The 22,248-nt window shown below is 36.5% G+C and overlaps 1 protein-coding gene across 7 annotated transcripts in view; it reads right to left on the minus strand.

Moving 5' to 3' along the window:
- Positions 1-22,248, minus strand: part of INPP4B (inositol polyphosphate-4-phosphatase type II B) — a gene marked incomplete at its 5' end in the record, with an annotated part of 191,005 nt that overhangs the window by 26,239 nt on the left and 142,518 nt on the right. For all 7 annotated transcript variants that reach the window (XM_021394498.1, XM_021394499.1, XM_021394495.1 and 4 more), the window contains 5 exon segments: positions 3,742-3,896; positions 8,870-8,982; positions 13,858-13,955; positions 16,991-17,131; positions 21,624-21,741. In XM_021394498.1, the coding sequence (XP_021250173.1) occupies positions 3,742-3,896; positions 8,870-8,982; positions 13,858-13,955; positions 16,991-17,131; positions 21,624-21,741 (625 nt within the window).

Consider the following 22,248-nt stretch of genomic DNA (forward strand, 5'->3'; position numbering starts at 1 on the left):
ATGAGAATTGCAAGCAATTGATAAAGAGGGGATAATGCATTGATTCTCCTCATTCTGCACTATGAATATCACTAAGAACAATGGAATTCACAAACATCTACCAAGGAAACTAGAGGATGCAGAACTATTCATGGAATAGTCACTCTTGCTTTCACAGACACTGTAGCTGCAGCATCATAATAGCTAGAACTGCGCCCAGAAGGCAAAGCCACATTTTAAATATTGTGATAGATCTTGAATTCCTAAGCATGATTTCATTTTCCATAAGCTGAAGGGACAACTAATGGAAGGATTTTTACACAGCTTTAAACTTCATACTGTTATCAGTATAAGACACTAAATATGCTAATTAACTAATTCACTAAATAATAGCTTAATAGCTACTGGCAGTGTTTTTCAAAACAGCATTGTACAATGTACACAAAAGCAAACAACAACATCTGAAATTGCTTCTGGTTTACTCAAAATTCGAAGGCCTTCAGGCACACCATCAAAGACAAAAGACAGCAGCACATGAGTCCAGCATCACCAAACTGCCCCTGAAGGTATGACTACACAAACCCATAGGCCCATGCTTGCCTTTTTACAACAGCTACCAAAGCTGCATCAGCAATGGCAGGAAAAAGAAAAGCTTCATAGACACACAACCTTTCTAATTTTTGTAGCTGCTTCTTTACGGCTGCTTTTGAATCTCCATCTGCTTTTACAACTCCCTTTGTTTCACAATACTCTATCTCTCACTGTTAATCCTTGAAAGAAGCCTTTCAAAGATCAATCCAGTCTGTCAGGATTCTGGATGCTAAAACTGAATTTTTCTTGTCTACGTTTTCTTTTGAAAGGCTTAAAAGTCATTTGTGGCGATCAAGCATAAAGGAATTTGTTTGACAAGGTTTAACAAAGTTATCTAGAGAAGATTCATTGGGGAAAATTGCATAAATCGTAAATTAAAAGGCGATCAGAGTTTTTCTCCCTCTCCTCTAAAAAAAAAATGCATTCTTCTAGATGCGGAAATCAATCTAAAAGCTCAGAACAAGTAGTCAATGAAAGGCATAAAAATGCACAATTTTAACTAACACTCTGTAATAGTAACCATATGAAAAGAAAGGATAAAAAGGCAAGCACTACAACAAGCGAAAAACTAACTGCTGACCTTATTCACACAAACCACAGATGTTTCTGCCAAAGTTTCCTCAAATAAAATACAGGCATTTAGCTGAAATGCCATTGTATATCTTTGTGTGGGAATTATGGCTTTTTCTCCCTCCCTTTTGCCTTGCTGTTCTTTCCTTCCCAGTTTGCTTTCACAAATTGCAATTTCCCGCATTTCACCTTTGTTCACCTCCCTTCAACAAGGCAGCACAGCTGGAGGGGCCTTGCTGAGTCTCTGGTCAGTGGAGAGGGAGAAATGGAAAAAAGCGCAACTTCTAGAGCTGCTCCAGCAGCACCGCTGGCAAAAGAGTCGCAGTGGGAAAGCAGAAGGAGCCCTGCTGAAGATACAATAACTTACTGCATTCCTTAAACATTTGTCAAAAAAAAAGAAAGGAAAAAAGAACAATAAAAAAAAAACAATTCGGCTCCTAAAACTGTCTGACCAACTCTCAATAGTAATGTGGTAAAGTTAAATATTCTGTAACCTCTTTTTACATTTTTATAATTGTGTTTTGATTTTTCGAGCTTTACTTCACCAGCTCAAGAGGGAAAGAAGGTTTGCAGCTCTTCTTTCTTTTAACCAACAGTTGTGTGCATAGAGCAATGCAGATACAAATTAGCATAAACATCAGATTTACTTATTTGTTTTCCTGATGGTACAGGCTAAATTTATATGCTACTGCTGCCACTTTCAGGGACCTTCCTTCAAATCCCAGACAATTCTAGCACCTGAGTCAAAGTTATTGCCTTTGAATAAAAGCAACATGTGGCAACTACTTCAGTTTAAGGCTGTTTCAAATTCATTTGCTGGATATTAAGAGGAAAAAGCTTTTATCTGCTTAAAACTACAGGAAAAACATAAAATTCACATTTTTTGATGCTGCTTCAGCCTCTTATATTCATCTGCTCATTTACTTGATAAGTTTTCTCCAGATTTTCTGGCTTATTACCATTCTTTTGTGATGCTAATTTACTGTTACCTGCCAATATAACTAACGTGTTAATCATCTCAGTTTTCAAATCAGTTATGTAATAGAAAAGCAAGTAAAGTCCCTTACATTTCAGTCTACAAAATCCTTCTATACTTCAATATTAACATTGGTTTGCATAAATGTCAGTCGTTTTTTCATTTTTTTTTAAAAATCAGGTTTATATCTGTGAAATTTTTCCAATCTACCACTCAGTAGTATTCTACATAATAATTTCACATAACTAGTTTATCTGTATCTGACAACGTGCTCATGACAACATGCTCAAACTTAACATACTATCATATTTATTGGAGACATTTAAAAAAAACATATTTGAAATGCCAACACAAATGGAATTTAACACAGAAAACTCAAATTTTTCATTAATGATAAAACATGTAGTTATGAAAGGTTGCACACAGGAGTCATTCACTCACTGAAGTACTGCAGAGACTAAGGGACTTATGCAAGCTAATGATACAAAATGATACCTCAGTTTCACACTGCACTAGCAACTTGAAACCAGCTATACTTTTATGCTGTTTCAGCACTTGGCTTGATTATTTTATGTAAAATTATGTTTTTTTTCTTTAGAATATTTACCTTTGCTAAAAAAACAAATGACCTTGCCTGTATAAAGCTACAGATTAACCTAAACTTTAAACTCCTAATGTCATAATACCAAATATTGAGGTCAAGAATGTTCAATTACAGACATTAAACACAACTGTTACTTAGACACAATATTTGCAAATTCAACACGCAGTCACATTATGTGTTTCACAGAAGTGCAAGATAAAATTCAGTTACTTCTTTGCAGGCTGACCAGAATATTTTCTATTAGTCTTGTGCGGATGTTTGTTGGATATGACTTGAGTAAACCCTTACAGGATATACAATGCAGCACTCATTAATTCCAGTAATGAAACAGTTTCTTTAGAGAAGATAGCACATGGACTCATTCTGTGATCAAAACTTGTTTGCTCAGTGTGTTTTTTTTCCCCAATTACAAGATTCAGATAATCAAAAATCTTTACATCTTTCAATTACTCTCTCCTAACTACATCAGCCTTCATTTCTACATGGCTGTAATTTAGAATGAAACAAATATGGGGTTTTTTGTTTGCTTTCCACAATAAGGATTTCTATCAAATATTAGTGGCAACCACCATCAATCAAAAATTGCTTTTCTTATTTTTATTTTTAATAACATGACATAATAAGAATTGCCATCTGTAGCAAAAGCTTATTTAGTTTTCACAGTTTCCCTAAATTTTATACAAATGTTTTAGTGAGCATGTAAACATTTCAGAAATATTTTAAAAACAAAAAATAACTTTTTTTTTAATACAGTCATAAGCTTTATGTAAGCCTAAGGCATTGTTAAAATGACGGCTTTTTACTCTGGTCAAATTCTTCAGTCTTTGCAGCATTACACATATAAATCTCAGAAACTGTTCATTAGTGCTAAAATACAGTCCTTGCATGCAGAAGTGAATCATAGCTGGCATAGTGCTAAATCAGGACAGGGGCCTATCATGCATTTGCAGCTGGCTTCAGCCAGTTCTGCAGTTCTTGGTTCAGCTCAAAAAGCAGGGGATATGCAACAATCTTCACATACCTTCTCATACAATCCAGTGCCCGAATAAAGAAGTCTTTGTGAAGCTGATGCTCGTCCCTCAAGATGGAGCACTGCTCCAATGTCACTGACATGGACGTCCGGTCTTTGGCACTTTTGCAACAGGTGAAGCGGACTCCATTCAGCTTACGGCAAATCTGAAACACAGACAGATGTCAGAGGGTTGCTCTTTTCACACTTAATTCTCCACACACTAGCAGACTTGGAAGATCCCACAGTTTTACAATGTCATCCAAACAACATTTCTCAGGAAGAAAACTGCTATTAAAAGCTGGTAGCTCAAACCTCAGTCATATGGCTGCTGAGAAGCATGTCCTTACACCAGTTATTAGTGCTGCCTGGGGACCATCACATTCTAAGGATTATGCCCATGCTGGTCTGACACGGTGGCACAAAAGGTGAAAATTTTGTGCTGAAAGGGATTGTAAATTTCTCTTTGGTTCATGATCTTGCAGAACTAACACTCTCCCAAAATAGCACCCTGAGATTATATCTACAGATCTATAGCCTGTTTCCAATTTGTCAAGATTAAAGATTTTAAAAGCAGAACTTAAGGGTTTCCACTATCAGGACAAGCCCATAAATAACCTGCCCACTGAGGGAAAAAAAGTCCTTACTGTGTTTAGGAGGGAGCTGCAAACAATCTTGAACTGAAGTTGCAGTCTACACATGTTTTGTGACCTTGGTATTTACTGTAGTTAAAGCACCTCCTGACCCTTCAAACACACGCTTTATGCATAAGTACCATGCACAAATTTCTTCATAACACATACTGTAGAGTTAGTATCTTCTGTCTTCTTCTATTTCAGTAGAAGGTCTTGCCTTCTGTTTTATCACTTAAAGTCAATGATCATAGCACTGTGACACGTGCACCATATTTGGACTGATGAGGAACAGGTTTTGTACAAAGCAGGGAGATGTGCAATGCCCAAGTGGTACAGATAAGATACAAAATAGTTCACAAAGGATGGCCCCATTCTCTATTATAAGGGGATCAATCAAGTCTCCGTTCTGCCCCCACATCTCAGCCCTAGTGAAGCAGGAAACTGATGAGTCTATGACTCTTAGTCCCTAGCATGTTAAACAAGTTACTAAAATCTACACCTGTTACAGGTTACCAAACTGTTGCATCCAAATTACTGAACTTGAAATAAAAAGCAACTGTGTTAATATAGGCTATAAAAGGCAAAGTTGCTTCATTTAATATCTCTTTCTGTGGCAATCATCCTATTCAATTAAAGATTAATTGTCTGAACACCTAAATAATGATGAAAAAATAAATGAAAAAAACTTCGACAAGTTATTCTTAACTCAGACTCATGAACATAGAGGACTAATTTCTCATGAGTGTATCAGTTCACACACATCTATCTTTGTACTGAATTTAAATACAGTCCTTATTTTCAACAGCTAAACCATTCAACATGCGATGCAGAACAATGAAAACTTAACGCAAACAAATGCCATGGATTGCTTACTTTCACCAGACATTCGGACAAAATTCTAAGGGATAAGGGAATCATGACATAGCTATAGGGATAATTTCTCACCTCAAGAATCAGTCTGTTGTTGTATCAGCTTGTTAAGGTAAGCTTTTGGCTCTAGCAAGAGTTTACTAGAAAGAAAAATTTGAAGAGAGCTGATGTGCCCAAGGATGGGTCTACTTTTCCCCTCATTTCACTTGCCCTAAGAAAGTGAAAGTCTACCAACTTCTGTCCCTGGACAGTCATAGTAAGACAATGTAAAAAAATTTACATCAGGAGAATGAGGCAAGGCTATAAATTATTTAGGCCCAAGCCCGAGCAACTTTTCAGCTTGGCTATGGAGTGTTTACTTGGCATCAGGACGAAACTGAATCTTCAGTTCCAAAGCTTCCAGAACTTCAGAACCTCACTTCAGTAAATAAGCACATTTTATCCACAGTAATGGCATTTCCAGAAATTCTATTGAAATCAGTGATCCAGACAACACTTACATGGAGTTTAAGATCTCTGTAGCATTATGGTGAGGGACATTTCACAAGCTGAGTCCAGGGAATTAATTAATTGAACTCAACTTTGAATCCAAAGAAGTACAGGTTAGTTAAGTAGAAACAGTGAGTGTTTCTTTCCTTTTATACATTCAAATTTTAAAACTTTTATCTGTTTAGAAATGTGGGAAGTGCCATGGGGGTTTAAATAATGTATTAAAAGACAATTCTTATTTTGAGAAAGTATCAAGTAGGGTTGATAACGCTGCAAAGCAGATAACTGCTTAATTGAAAAGATTAATTCTCTTTACACTTCTCTCTTTTGAAGTTCATGAGTCATCATGACTATTTGAAGTGAGTCATAAGCAAAAAGCAGGTAATTATTCTGGATGGATGATGACCTCTGGTGCAGGGAGGGGAGACTAAGTCCCAAATCTGAGCTGACAGCATCTGACTGAAGTGCTGGCTACAGAGTCAGTTTTGAACTGAGAAGTGTTTTAGGGAAAACAAGCAAAAGGGTAACCCCAAACAGGAGGGTTTATTTTGCATGTAAGTGCAGCAGAAATGGCTCAATCGTGTTAAAGTGGTTTAAAAGGAAAACAATCCATTAAATTAAATTAAAAAAAAATCCTTAGCTTATGATCTAAGAGAAATCTAGGTCAACCTGGTAGGCTGGCACAAATAAATCCTCAGAATAACTCAGTTCACTAAGCAGCAGCAGCAAAAGTAAATAATTAAAATGGGCAAACAATGATCAGACCATCAAGAAATCTAGCGAGATACAATATCAAATCCATGGTAATATCATAATATCAGAATCAAAAGCTTACAATATGTGCCCAGCTGACTTAGTGAGGATAATCACTTTTGCTGACTTCATTCCCCAAATATGTGGGACAGATAGGACATGTATATTTCTTCTAAATGAGCTTTAAGAAGTCTTCCACACAAACATAGATGTAAATGATTAGGACTGTGCTTAATTTTTAAGAGAATGTAAACCAATGAAGAAGCATATAAAACAGTGGAGACTAAAACAAGGAAAAATCGATATTCCGATTATTTCCTCCTGAAATAAGACAGAAGATTAAGAGTCCATTTTAGGAAGAAGAATACACAACATTTAAATATCTTCTGCTACATTTAGAATAAGAAATAATTGTGATATCAATTTGCAGAATTTTTTTTTAAGCAGATGTGTTCTCACAGGACTACTTGCAGGTGCAATTACATATGCACATCCATGTAGAATCTCATTTACCTACTGCTGTAATAGTGATGTCCTTACAGCTGAGAATCTGTCCTTCCACCATATGATATAGTACAACAGTGTGCATAGAAGTAGGTCCAAAAATACCCATTTCAGAAGCTTACAGTAAAGCAAGTTGAGAGAAATATAATACTCTGAAAGAAAAAAATTGAAACTTTTTTTTTTTTTTAATGTCCAAAGAACTTATTTTTACTCGTGACATAATTTTCAGGAAATTCTGCATAGATAGTAGAAGACAACTTTCTATGTCCACAGATTAAGTGAATTCCATCATACTCTTTGTAGCTGATTTCCCATTATCCTGTACTGATTTATCTTATCTTCTTTGCAAGGCAATGTTTCATAGTAATTGCAGAAATGATACTGGAAAAAAAAGCTTACTTTTTTTACTTACAAAAGATTTATACTTCAATAGCATGTGATAATACTTATTAACCAAAATGAAAATTTTATTAGCAATGTAAAAAATAATGCGGGTATTACTGATATAGACATAATTAATATTCATTGTGCTCCTTGTGTTAATGAAAAGTCATGAAAATTTTTATTAATATTTTGTATCAAATATTTGTCTACCTCAAAGGGCATATGCATTTGAAAGTTCCTAAAAACACAAGTTCTCTTCACTTTCAGTAGATAGCAAAGGCTCAAGTCTCTGCCAGCAATGGTACTTTCCTACATCTAAGGCAATTATCTAACTGATTTTCACACTTTTCATAAGTCTGAGCTCTTTATAAACATCTGCTTGAGTTTGTTTTTAACATACATGTGTAAAATGTACAATGGAGAAGAGAAAGCTGAGAGAGAATCTCAAATCTGTATAAATATCTAAAGAACGGGAATCAAGAGAATGGGGCCAGGCTCTTCTCGCTGGTGCCCAGCAACAGGACAGGGGGCAGTGGGCACAAACTGGAACTGAAGAACGTCCCTTGACTTGCAGGCCATGCTTCTTTTGATGCAGCCCAGGATAGGGTTGGCTTTCTGGGCTAAGGGTACATTGCTGGCTCATGTCCAGCTTGCCATCCACCAGTATCCCCAGGTCTTTTTCGGCAGGGCTGTGCTAAATGGGGGTTGCCTAGACCCACATGCAAGACCTTGCATTTGGATTTGTTGAACCTCATGAGGTTCACCTGGGCCCACTGCTCAAACCTGTCTAGGTCTCTCTGGATAGCATCCTGTCCCTTGGGTGTGTCAATTGCACCCCACAGCTTAGTGTAATCTTCAAACTTGCTGAGGGTGCACTTGACCCCACTATCAACGTCATCGATGAAGATATTAAAGAGTATCGGTCCCAGCACTGACCCCTGGCAGACACCATTCATCTGACACATCTAGATCTCCTTCCAGACACGGAGCCATTGACCACCACCCTCTGGACTCAATCCTGCAGTTGGTTCTTCATCCATTGAACAGTTCACCCATCAAATCCATATCTTTCCAATTTGGAGAGAAGGATGTTGTGGGGCATCGTGTCAAAGGCCTGCAATGCATCTCACTGACAAAAATGCAAAATCCTGACTTGATGTGAAACAGCCCCATGCAGCTGCACAGGCCAGGGATTGTCTGTCTAGGATCTAAGGGATGTTGGCAACAATGTGACCAAGATCACCTCTGTCTTTGAATTCAGGATAGTTCTTTCAGTTAGGAAAAGAGAGAAAGAATATATCTGTAACGTAAATGTAGGAAGAAGAGAGATATTCATGAGTGGGATGAGAGATCAGCAGAACAGAATGGTTAGAGAACCATTTTAGCTACCTAGTTTAATCACTGAGTTTTCCAACCAGACTCTTGAAACCCATTTAACTAGTAATAGCAGAAAGCATGTGAAAATTAATACATCATATGAATGTATTTGAAACAAAAGATCTCACCGTTGCAGCCAGCCACATGATTTCTACATTCTTTCTCTTTTTGGCCTGGATATTTTGATGAAGATTTTCTAGTAATCCCTTTAAATCATTTTGTTCTTGAAAATGTGGTAGACCTGAAAAAAAAGAAACAAAGAAAAAAAAGCAGCAGAGGGTTGATCATCACAGCAAGGTGGCAAGGTTGATGATAGTGTTGGACTGACTAAATGAAGTTTTTATTAGAGAAGAGGTCTACCATTTACAGACTTTTTTGAGAAAGCAGGATAGAAGAAACTGGCTAAATCCTCAGAGAATAAAAAACCCTCATTTCTGTGTATTAGGTCATCCTCCCTAAGGGTTTCACGTTGGAAAATTAAAATGTCTCCAACCTTCATCTTATAAATAGGTGAAAAGATTCAAATATTTGCTGTAGTTCTGTTCATCAACCACTACAAACATTCATGGGAAATGAGTAGAGAAATAATAGGGTGCTAATTAGAGCTGCTTTGATGTGATGATTATTTTCAAGTCAAAATATTTACTTTTGCTTTCTAAAGGATGCGTTTCATTTTTGTTTTTAAAATGACGCTTTAGTTCCTAAAATAACATAAATTTACAGGCAGGTTAACCAACATTAAACATCCCTCAAAATCTAACAAAGGATATTAATCAGTCTATAAGAAAATTGACTTAGATTTTCAAGTACAAAATAATTTCAGGTTTACTTAAAATCTAAAGTCTTACTGACTTGCCCTGATTGTGATAGAAAGGCTGAAGTTTTATTAACTGTACAGACCTAGAGGCAATTCAGAAGTGGACAATTCAATTTCCTCTTGAGTTTTGTGGACACATAAAAGGATTTTTAATCTTATCTTTATCTTAATTATTTTTGAAAACAACAAAAATCTGTTTTTCTAAATGATTTTTTTCTTCCAATGGGGAAGCAGAAAAAATATCTTCAAATTAAGTCCTAAAACCAGTTGAAACAATATTTAAACTAAATCTATTAAAACAGTCTTTTTCTGCATATAGATGCACCGATTCTTCATTTTTTTCCTCAATCAAGAAAAAAAGGATGATCTATCCAAGAGGAAAAAGCAAAACAAAATAAAACTCCTATAATTTTTAATCAATTTCAGAGAGTAAAAATGATGCAGCTGCTGTAACGCAGATCAAAATTCACTGTCCTAAGCTATTCGTGGCTTAAATGATACCTCTTATCAACTGGCTTTTACCTTTTATCTTCAAAAAATTCCAGTCTTCTTTATCCATGATTCATAGTAAGAAATCATTTAAATAAACACAAAAATGTTCTAGAACATGTAAATTTTCTTATACACATTGCCTAACACCCCACCTTCCTACCACAGTCCCACCCCCCAAAAAAATTAATTAAAACTACAACAATAACAACAACAAAAAAACACCACACAGGAAAAATACATTAAAACCTGTTTTGTAATAATCTTACTGAGGATTGCATGACCTGAGCATTAGAATTCCTGACCATACACAATTAGATAATGCAGAGCATATAAACATACATCAAAACCTGCTGGACTATTATACTTGCAACTGTTCCTTGAAAATAGATAGCATACAGACAGTATTCTAAAATGATGCTCCCAGATTATGGTAATATATCACTAGGTAAACATTTTATTGTATCAAAATAGTTTTCCTTTGGCTCACAGCAGAAAATCCATCATCAGAGAGATGACTTCACAATAGGTAAACCAATATTATCCTAATTTATAATATTGCCAAGTGACTTGTATCTTGACTGGATGTGACTGATAGCTTAAATTCCTTGTATCACAAAACAGTATTAAACTGCCAAATCATTTTCCTAGATTATAAGGGGGAGAAGCCTAGAAGCACAAAACAGACTCGAAGACAGTGTGCTGACATCTGTAGTAGTACTGCTACATACATTATGATGCTAAGGAAGAAAAGCTTTATTTGCTTGCAGGATTTCAAAACGTTGCTGCATAACTTTTCACACGTGGGATGATATCCTGCAACAGTGATGTTGCTGTGGGTGTTAGGTAGCAAATCAGCGATACTAAATATCACTTGTGACACACCCTTATTTTATGCTCTCAGCTGCTTAATTGAGTTCTAAGGCACTCTTTTCAATTACATTCGTACTATTAAACAACAATCACATTTCTGTCTTCTGTCATGAACTTTTCTATTAAAGCTATTTTGGTGCCTAAACCAATTGCAATTGGTTGGCATTTCTGGTAGGAATCTTTCTTGGGGCACGTTTTAATTTACTAGGTTTACAATTTCCTACTGGGAGATAATTCAAGTGACTGGGGAACAGAAGACTGACGGGGTGCATACTCATCTAAAGTTAGGTAGAAAGTCAACGTTTGGTATATGCAGGCATTAACAATTAAAATTTTTTAATAATTAGAAATAGAGAGAAGGCTTGAACATGCAATCAAAAGTACTGCAATGAGAGAAAAGCTAATAGCAAAGGTGGCAATACCTTCATGGGAGTGCAAAGCTTTATTCTTTGACATGATGTATACCAAGTGAGGCTACTTAAGGATGGTGGATGCAACAGCCTGCCAACAGGACTGGGAGTCCTCAAATTGGGTCTGGTTTTATGGGTTTTATGAGTACCATTTCTAATTAACAGCTTTGTGAAATGGGTCATGCGTTTATTTTGTAGTACAGATTTGGCACTATAGGAAACTATTTGGATAGGTGTGACAAAGCCATCAATGTTGAATGGCTCTCACTTGGCTCCACAGCCAGGGCTGCTGCCAGCTTGCATGGAGGTATATCTTCCTATGAGCTTGAGCATAGAGGTGGAGGAAAGGAAAAAGAAATGGAGTACTCTTCTGGCTGAACACCCTGGAGAGCTTCAGTCCCCCTTTTCCCTCTCTCCTAAAAAAAAATCAACAAACAGAGATATGGGGAAAATATAGGCAGGGGCTGGCTTAAAAGGCACCTTCCTCTAAGCTGAAAGAGTGATAACGTTAAGCTTGCTAGTGTTCATGGATGGATATCTCTGCCCTGCAATTTGTTTAGATAGCAGAAAGAGCTGTAGGGTATCAAAACCATGTAATTGTACAGAGCAACTAGGAAGTGCAGTAGAACCAGAAGGTACTTTGTGTTATGTAAAAGTGGGACAACAGCCAAACTTGGCTCTCAGAGGCATAGAAAATGCAGGAAGGCAGTAACAACCAGAAAAGACAGGATGAGCCAGGCAAGCATAGTTCTTACAAGTCTGCACAGTCTGGAAGAAGTCGAGGAAGACTGTGCAGCACACCAATAATCCTCCTAGAGGAAGGCAGTACAAGAGTAGTTCTTGTCAATGAAAAGGAGCAAATGCTATCTGCATGTAGATTTTTGCTTTTACATAATCAGATCCATTTATAAAGTAGCAGATATACTTTAGACCTAATTCCAGATGAGGTTAGTTTTTTTGGAAGCTTTCTTGGCAGGATTCCCCTAAATAAATCCGCTAACTCATTACATAAGACTTTTGGTAGAAAACTTAGAAATATTAGAGATGTGAGTGGATCAATGGTCATACTGCACACCCCTTAGGAACACAGCTTTCACTTCTGTCAAAATCATTAACAAATAGAATTTACTCTGAAATGAAATATAAGCATATACACATATACAGCACCACATTTAGTAAAACTACCAAGTACATACATGTAATGGAAGTTAGCAAAAATAACCAACATATCTGTAAGAGAGCACAAGCTTTGCACAGTATTCACTGTGAGGAATTACAAATGTCCTCTAGGACAATAGAACTTCAAATATAGTTACCAAAGAATAAGGGGCAGAGACCTAAATCCAAGCTATTTAAAATGAAGCTGTACAATTTGCAATTTAGGGGAATATAATTTAGCCATTAAGACTGCTTTAAACAGATTATATTGGTGAAAATTGTCCTTCCAGTGTTTGCCTTCAGCAAAGTAACGGAACAGTATGCATATAATACTACATATCCATAATATTTGAATATAGGACCTATTCTAATAGAATCATGCTATTAATATCAATGACATTATAATGTAGCTCACTGCTTATATCTGTACATTTCTCAGTAGTTTGCCATATCTTAATACGAGAGCTGCTCTGAAAGTAAGGCCCCCTATTTTATTATGTTGGCCCACAACTTCAGAGGCAGTTGGTGGTGGTACGGTAGTAGAGGCTGAACCTTCCCACTGATAATCTGTTACGTTTTGTTGCTGTGCAACAGACGGCAGCGGAGGGGCACTGTGACAAAACGGCATCTGACATGAAAGTGAGTAGGAAGTAAAGGTGTGTCATAGAATTCCTCCATGTGGAAGAAATGGCACCCACTGACATTCATCAACACATCAATATTTATGAAGACCTAACAGGAAATACGAGCACAGTGAAGCGGTGGGTGGTGTGTTTCAGCAGTGGCCACAGTATCAGTGGGTCATCTCTGCTGGCACAGATTTTTATGAGCGCAGCATGCAAGCTCTTGTTCATTGCTGGTGAAAATTCACAGCTAATGGTAGCAACTGTGTTGAAAAACAGCATTTTGTAGATGAGAATTTGCTCTATCAAATAGTGCTATTGCACTCTTTGTATCTGTTGTCATTTCCACAGAAATAGGAGGTGTTACTTTCAGAGTGACCTATGCACATACACAGAAAGAAAGGCAGAGGGAATAAGTAAAACTGATGAAAATTCCCAGTGAGTACCTCTGTACAAATATAGTAAGTACGGACTGTCCTCTATTTAAATTATTAAAGAGCATATCGTATTATTAATTTAAAGGAGCTGTTTGGTTCACCACTACTGCACTTCACTCTCCCTCTCATTTCTGCTATGGCCTTGGGCTCAAACAGGCTCCAAGTGCTTAATTTTATGGAATATATTATAGGATCGAGGCCTAAATCTAGAATCTGCATATTAATATTGTGTTTAAATTCCTTCCTTATAAGTTTTCATCTATAAAACCTTTTAAAAGCCATTTGGATACTGTATTACATTATACTCACAATCAGGAGGCATTTTTTCCGTAAACAGGTTGTAATACTCTTTTAGAAGTTCTAAGTTTTCTTGGTTAATGTTTTCTTGCAAAGAGGTATCTCCAAACCTATAAAATCATAGTAAAATAATGAAAAGCCTAAAACACATAGCCAAGTCATCCTTCAGAATGTTTAAATTGTATGAATAACTCAAATTTCTTTTCCTAGTGCTGAATGTATTAAATTTGGTCAAACATATAATTACTCATCTTCCAGGTGATTTAGAAGTAATATTTGAGAATGAGGTAACCATCCACAGAAAATTCTTCCAAACCATATGGACAGAGTACTTAATTTACAGACAGTGATTCAATAAAGCACAAGTTCCCATTTCCTTCACAAATCCTGAACAAACGCAAGGGCTCTCTGTGGGAATTTCATATGGCAGCACAGGCAGAGCACAACTACTAAGTCTCTTACTACTACTGCGGCTCAGAGCTGGATAATACTGAAGCCACACACAATGAAGAGAGGCAAGTGTTCGGAGGAATATCATAGAATGGCTTCATTTGGAAGGGACCTCATCAAGCATCAAGTTCCAACCCCCTTGCCACAGGCAGGGTTGCCAGCTGCTACATGAAGTACCAGATTGCACAGGGCCCCATCCAGTCTGGCCTTAAACATCTCCAGTAACGAGGCATCCACAACCTCTCTGGGCAACCTGTTCCAGCACCTCACCATTCTCTCAGTAAAAAACTTCCTTCTGACATCAAATCTCAGTCTTCCCTTCTTTAGCTTAAAGCCATTCCTCTAGTCCCATCATTATTTACTAGGGTAAAAAGTTGATTTCCCTCACATTTATAAACTCCCTTTAAATATTGGATGGCTGTAATGAAATGTCCACGCAGTCTTCTCTTTTCCAAGCTGAACAAGCCCAGTTCCTTCAGCCTATCTTCACAGGAGAGGTGCTCCAGCCCTTGGACCATCTTTATGGCCCTCCTCTGGACCCTCTCCAAAAGCTCTACATCTTTCCTTTGTTGGGGACCCCAGACTTCGATGCGCTACTCCAGCTGGGGCCTCATGAGGGCAGAATAGAGGAACAATCACCTCCTTGCCCTGCTGGCCACCTCTCTTCTGATGGAGCCCAGGATACCATTGGCCTTCAGGGCTGCAAGTGCACACTGCTGGCTCATGTTCGGTTTTTCATCAGACAGGACACCTATGTCCTTCTCAGCAGGGGCACTCTCGAGAAGTTCTTCTCCCAGTTTGTTTACATGCCTGGGATTACCTTGACCCAAGTGCAAAACCTTGCAGTTGGCTTTGTTGAACCTCATAAGGTTCACAAAGGCCCACCTTCTGAGTTTATCAAACATGTCTTAAAACAGATGCATCCTCAATTGTGCTTTATTGAAAGTAAACATGTTTACATCTAATCAAGTACTGCTTTGTGACAATTTATCACAACAAGTTATTTCTGTTCTCCTGTGCATTCTCCCACTAAGTACACCTTTTAACAAAAAACTTGTGCAGTGTTCCCATTTGCAAAGACGAATGTGTAGCTTCAGGACTTGAGCAGTTATTTTGAACTAAGTCTAATGTCTGCACATGTAACTACATGCAGAAAGCATGTTTCTGCATGGAATAATCCAATTTAATTTGCCTGATAGATATTTATTCAAGTTTTAATTTACGGTTTTCTTTTCTTTGGGTAAAATATAAAATCACCACTAAGAAAAATGTTACCACACTTCCTGTTACTCCACATGCAAGCCAGCTGACATCTTTTTCTGACTTAACTCCTTCAAAACTCTACAGATTCAGGCTATTTCTAAATCTTGTCAACTTTTTCTTCAGGACATTTATAACATAAACTCCTTCCTGCCTATCCCACTCTCAAACTCACTTCTTGGTTACCTCCTTCTCCTTTTCTCTCATCTGGAAAAATATGAAGCATCCCACTCACAATTATCATGACTGATTTTGCTGTTTGTACATCATCACTTTAGCTGTGTTACTCATCCCATAAAATCACTTTTCCCTTTTTTTATGGCATCAAGAATTAGCTATTTTCAATTTCAAGGGTGTTTCAAGTTCTCTAATGAACTTCACACGTTTTTCTATGGTAAAACATTAACATATATCTCCATTTTCTGATTCAGCCTTCATCTCCCATTCAAATTTAATACCTAGACTTTCCAGCAATCACTGCTCACAATTCAGAGAAGTCCCCTATAAATATCCACAACACTACGTGACTGCATTCTTTTAGAAGACTTCCTTAAGTCCCCTTTTACTCTGCTGTATACAGAGAATGTGATGTCAAACTCCTGTAGTGGTCAGTTTCTTGCCTATTGTCCAAGCTAACAGTTTTTCACTATCCCCATGTATTTGCTCCCCTACATGTAGATTGCTTTTGGTTTTGAGTTTGTACTGAATGCAACCTGAAGGAACATATTTCATCCCCCACATGCTCTGTAAATGAAACCAGTGAAAGGAAAAAAGTACTTGTCTTCTTGTAGATGTTCACCTTGCAATTTTAGCATTGTACAATCTTAGTAATTTAACATGACCAATAGATAACCTTCTCTTGAGAGAGAAATTTATAAGATGGGAAAACTGTGACTAAGATTGTACTGATAAATTACTTTCCAGCAATCCCTTCAGAGGACTAATATTAACACATTATAATTTTATCATCAGCCTTCATGTTTCTACAAATATATTATTAGCATACTCTATATTAATAATTAACACTCCTTAATGCTGATAAAAAATAATCAAGCCTAAGAAGTTGAGAAAAAGGTTCTCTTTGTGGTTTATGATTTTTCCAGTACTTTCAACTCCACCTCTAAGATAATATAAATTTGGAATTTCAGAACTTCAGTTGACTTAAGCGCCAAAGCTCTACACACAAACTTCTATATATATAAACTAGAAATACATTTCATATCTATATCCAAGGAACTCTTCACTTGGCCTTTCATATTATTTTGCTTTTTTTTTTTCACTGCTTGTACTTATTTCCTTAAATACTTTTTAAAATACACACAAGTCAAGCTGAGATGGTCCAAGAGCAAACAAAAAATGATTTGTAACCTGTGTGAGATGTCTTACACTGAATACTCATAAAATAAGAAAAATATATCTGAAAGTGTCTTCTTACCTCTCTGCAAGCGTCTGCTGTTCATTGATTCCAACATTAAAGAGTACTGGATACATACGAAGTAGCTTTCCTTCTTTAATCTCTTGTGGTAGCAACTCAAACATCTTTGCTGGAAGCTGGACCTCTATGACATAATGTTCACTAGGAAAAATAAAAGGAAAAATAACAATAGGAATATTGCTTAGTTTGTTTGAAATAATAATTTTCATAAGTCATAGTGAACATGTAAGCATATGGACCAGTTCCTCTTTTTCCTCTTAACTGTGTTAAGACATAAAATGCTACAAACCAGTTTGCTTGTTTTAGGAGTACTACAAGCTTATTTGGAAATAAGCAAGTATATATAGCTACATGCATTTGATAACGACTTCTTTGCTGAAGAGAAAATAAGATTGAAAATGAAATTGTCAGAAAAGTCTTCTACTACCAAAATATCAGTGAGAACACCTCAACTCTTAAAATGCATCTTGTTGAATTATAAAAGCAACTTTCTTCTGGAAGCCACAACTTGAATTCCTCAAATCCCACTCAGAATGTCATAATGGTCTGTATACAGCAAAAACCCTTCATAAAAAACCAATGCAAAATTCCCTGTTTTCTTCAGTGTCTGGATTTTGCCCGAGGTTAGAAAGCATCATAAACAACAAAAGGAACTCAGTGCAGATAATAACTCAAGATTGATTTCTGAAACATTAATCCTATTTTAGGAGAAGGATGTGATACAACATTTTTGGTTTTATTTTTGGTTAGACTTTATTAAAAATATGTAACTTTGATTGCCAGTTCAGTTTCTTATGTCCTTCACTGTGAAACCCTCAAGTTAAATTTCACTTGTCTTTGAGGACCAATGCCTGACTTGACACAACAGAAACAACAGTATGCAGTTAGCTTACTTTTTATTAGCTTTCTTTCTATTATTAGAGCAATTAGTTTAATAAAAAAGAATACACAGAAAGAATATAGCATCAAGAAAGAAAAATATTACAGCAGTAGTGAAGGAAGATCTATATCCTACCTGAGGAAACCGGCCTACGGTCTCACATGATGCATGCATGCAAACTTCAGATGGAAAAGGATGTATTTTGTTCTTTGACTTTAGTTATTTTTTTCTAAATAATACTGTTTGCTTCTACTAAAATAATTTATCTTGAAGTCTCTCAATCAATCAATCATGTGTTTGCTAAAAAAGTCAAATACAAACTTGAATTCCCAAACGTAGAACTTGGAGGGAGGCAGGGAAGGCAGAAAACTTTTGAGAAAAATGGCAAGCTGGATAAATGAGAGTCACAATCTCAGAGCAGGTGTCCTGCCCACATATCTGAGAACAAAATAAACAGGGTCCAATACAGACTTATGATTAAAAGGTAATTACAAGTGGCAAGGGCAACAGCACATGCTTTGGTATTGTCTAGATCTAGTGCGTAATCTTTGAGCAAAAGAGAGATGCACCATATTGAGGAGATTGTCAGTAGCTATGAATGGAGGATACATGACTCAGATTTTGTTTTATTTAAGTAACTCATCCACATGAAAGAAATACAGAGTTAGCAAGGATGACAGTATAGAATGTTGATCTTCATATAGCAGCATTCATTTTCAGAGCACAAACTAGCATTCCTAGCTGCTGTGAAGTTACTAGAACCTCCTCCTGTGATGCAGTGCTTTCAGGAGGTTGAAAAGAAACGTTTGTTTAGTTTAATTTAAAGAACGTGTGTTACTGAACCAAAAACATCATCAAACCACTGTATTGCTACATTTCACATCCCCAAAATCACTATAGATCTTTCAGTGTGTGAAATAACATTTCTCAATGTTGACCTTTAGGCATGATAAATTAACATTCATATAATTTAAGAGCCTCCTCTTACCTTAAAATAAATAAATAAATATTAGATTTTTTCAAGTCTTAGAGACAATCCCTGGTAAATTTAAAAGGTCTTTAACAAGTTGCATAATCAGAACAATCCACTTTTCATCATTTAAGAAAAAGGCTATCAGCTATAAGTGTAACTCCAGAAATGGATCTGAAGTCAGGTAGAAAAAAGAAGTGTAAGAAAACCAAAGTACTGAAAACTGGAGGACTTGACATTCAATTACCAAAATTTTAGAAGTACTATGATTCTACTTATATAAGAAAGAGCACTAAAGCAACATATTTTATTGTCAGTTAGTTTCTCTCTTTATGGCTAGTTTCAGTGTAAATGTACTAGGCAGCTTTGACATGAGATGGTTAATAAGGCCACTACATTTTCCAATACTGAGCTGAGAAACAAAAAAAAAAAAAATCAGTTCATGTTTTCTTAACATTTAATGATCTCTCAGGAAGAAAAAGAAACAAAACAAAACAAAACAAACAGTAGAGAAATCCACCATGTTTAAAAGGGTAAACAGTACATAATCATTTATTTCTAAACTAATTATAGAAATTTAGGTATTCTGTATTTTCTTCACTTAAATGTGACTGCTTAAGAGTACCCTGACTTTATTTGCCTTATTCTCTTCCATTTGTTATTATCACATAGGATAGATAGATACTTGCAATCTTGATAAAAAGCTTCTAACAGTTAACCCCATGTAGGTGAAGGCCACGGACTGCAGCTGTTTGCTGTCAGCTGTAAATGCACACATAGCTCATTGCCATAAACACAGGACAAGTCATTTATATGCACCTTTGCTTTGCAACAGAAAAAAAAATGCCAGCAGCCTCTGTTTCTCAGCAGGGAGGTGCTTTATCCAGCCAAGTGACAACTTTTTAGATCACTTCAATGTGGCTGCAAGTGCCAGTCTGATCACGTGCTTAGCTGAAAGCATTTTATCAAACCCTGCAATGCCTCAAAGTTCATGGGCACAATCAAATACATTCTATCAAAGGATTTTATAGAAGAGTTAACTAGTTTTGTCCATTAAAAAGCATGCGAGTGCCTGAACTTCATTCTATCTGGATGGCTCGAGTCAGCCCCCCGTGCTGGCCTGTGAACACTACTCAATGCCATACTCTTTGGACTGTTTTGGTTTTATATGTAGAACCTCAGCCTGCAGTAGTTCCCTCAAAAAACAAATTTAAGTGAATATTCTGACTCTGCAAATTAAGAACTGGTAGCTTCATGTTCTGCTTTGCCTTTCTACAGTAAATACAGTTAATACAGCCTCATTTTATTAAGCTACATCATATAAAATTCATCTCCCCCCAAAACACTGAAGCAATCTAAAAATAGTTGATTCTCTAAACATTCATTGGCACATACTCAGTTTTTCCACTGTCATCTCTTTTTATGATCAGCTTCCAAATGCTGTTTGATAGGTGCTGCCTCATTACAGCTCTAAGAGAAACAGGGCTCCATACAAGCCTTAAATGTTTTTTTTTTTCAGTCTGATATCAGTTCCCTTAACTTAACTCTTGCCAGTATGTACAGTACAACAACCATAGGCAGTAACTCTTCTTCTGTGAGTATGAGTACTTTATCAATCCAAAATGCTTGAGGCAGCTTACGGCTCGAGTCTCACAAAACCAGGACCTCCTGGTGTGATGGTTCAACGTACCGCAGCAACAGCAGCAAGCCAGTAAATGTAGCAGCTAGGTTTTTCAAGATGTTTGACTGGTGTGGTTTACGAAGGATGAATTTCTTCTGTTTTATCTGTACACCATAATTATTCTCAGTTATTCCCAATATGTTGCATATCATACTCTGGCCTTCCTGCTATTTATTTTGATCCCTTCTGGGTAGGCCCATCGGATAAGAATTAATCATCCAAAATAATTAAGTAAATCCAGTTGTGAGAACCTCCATCAGAAGAAACATTTTTTCTCAAAGTTGCTGCTTTTAGCTGAATTCAATTTACTGTCTCCTTAAGAACAACGATACTATTAAGGAAGTGATTTCTGAAAAAGTAAAAACTTCTGGATCTTCAGCCTAGAATAATAATGAAGATTAAAATCCCATTCCTCATGCGTAACAATCTTTTTAATCCTTTTCAAGGCCAAATTCATCAAGTATTTCAGTTTATGTCCCAATATTCAGCATTGCTTATGTGAGATGCATGATGCATAATGCATTAATAGCTTCCCACAAGGACTTCTGATGTTGCATGTGTTCTGAATGATCTTCAGCAAATACGATAGGCTTCATTTTTCAAAACTGACCATTTTTGTGCTAGTTTTTGGCATCTGAGTTTTTCAGTTTCCATCTTAAGACAATCAAGGTCTAATTCTCCAAAATGCAATTTCATTTGTCACTAAAAAATAAGTTCTGGTTGCTTCCAACTAAGGTATATTCAGTCAGAGGCCACTTCTGTCAATATTGACCTTGTCACTTTTTTTTTTTTTTTTTTTGACTTTGTGTCTGGATAAGGAAAATACAACACAAAAATTGCACACCATTCAGACACTGTTACAATTAACTTGTATTAATATTTGGAACTTTCAGGTCCTCATCAAGAAAGTAACCCAGAGCCCATATTACTGATAGCTTTATGAATCCCTGCTACCTCATTACATCTCCACTTGCCTCATGAAAAATGAAACTACTGTATTTTCCATATAATAGAACCCAGCAACAAACAAACCATTATCTGTGATTTTACGTGCTACCAGTTAAAACTACCTGCCACATGCTCCAGGAAAAAAAGATCTTACCGTCTTCCAGTTATAATAGGCAAAAAGTCTTCTGATTTGGCTTCAATAACTTTAAACATTACTTTCTGCAAATCTGAAATTCCCACAGCCATGTCTTCGAGCATCCCTGCTTCTTCACCTATATGGAAAGATTACAGAAATTATTTAACAGAGTAGACAGATCAGTCACTGAATAGGTTATAGTAAAGCAATGCAGGGATTATATTTTCCAGACTGTGCATCTAAAAGTCACAGCCCCAAATCCACATTAAAGTGACCTACATAAAAGCAGGCTGATTTTAAGAACTGCTGACAATTCTCTGTGGCCTAGATGATAACAACGAGCATTAAGCACCTCTGAAAATCAACCTGTTCTATACGTGCATAGAATAACCTCAGAAAAGCCATTTTTTATCTGTTCCAGAAGTGTTTTTGAAGACTGTCCTGCTGATGGAGGACAAAGGTATTAAGAATAACAGTGAATATCATGTAAAAGGAGCCTGATAGCAGTCTCCAAGTGTGGAGATGCAATTGCCTATAGAGCAAAGAACTGGATAAATGCTAAATCCCTCTACTTATTCCAAAATTTCTATTTTGGGGAAGTATTCCAATATGTCTAGTTCAAAGCATTTTGAAACAAGCTGCA

Source organism: Numida meleagris, chromosome 4, assembly GCF_002078875.1.
Source record: "Numida meleagris isolate 19003 breed g44 Domestic line chromosome 4, NumMel1.0, whole genome shotgun sequence".
Classification (NCBI taxonomy): Eukaryota; Metazoa; Chordata; class Aves; order Galliformes; family Numididae; genus Numida; species Numida meleagris.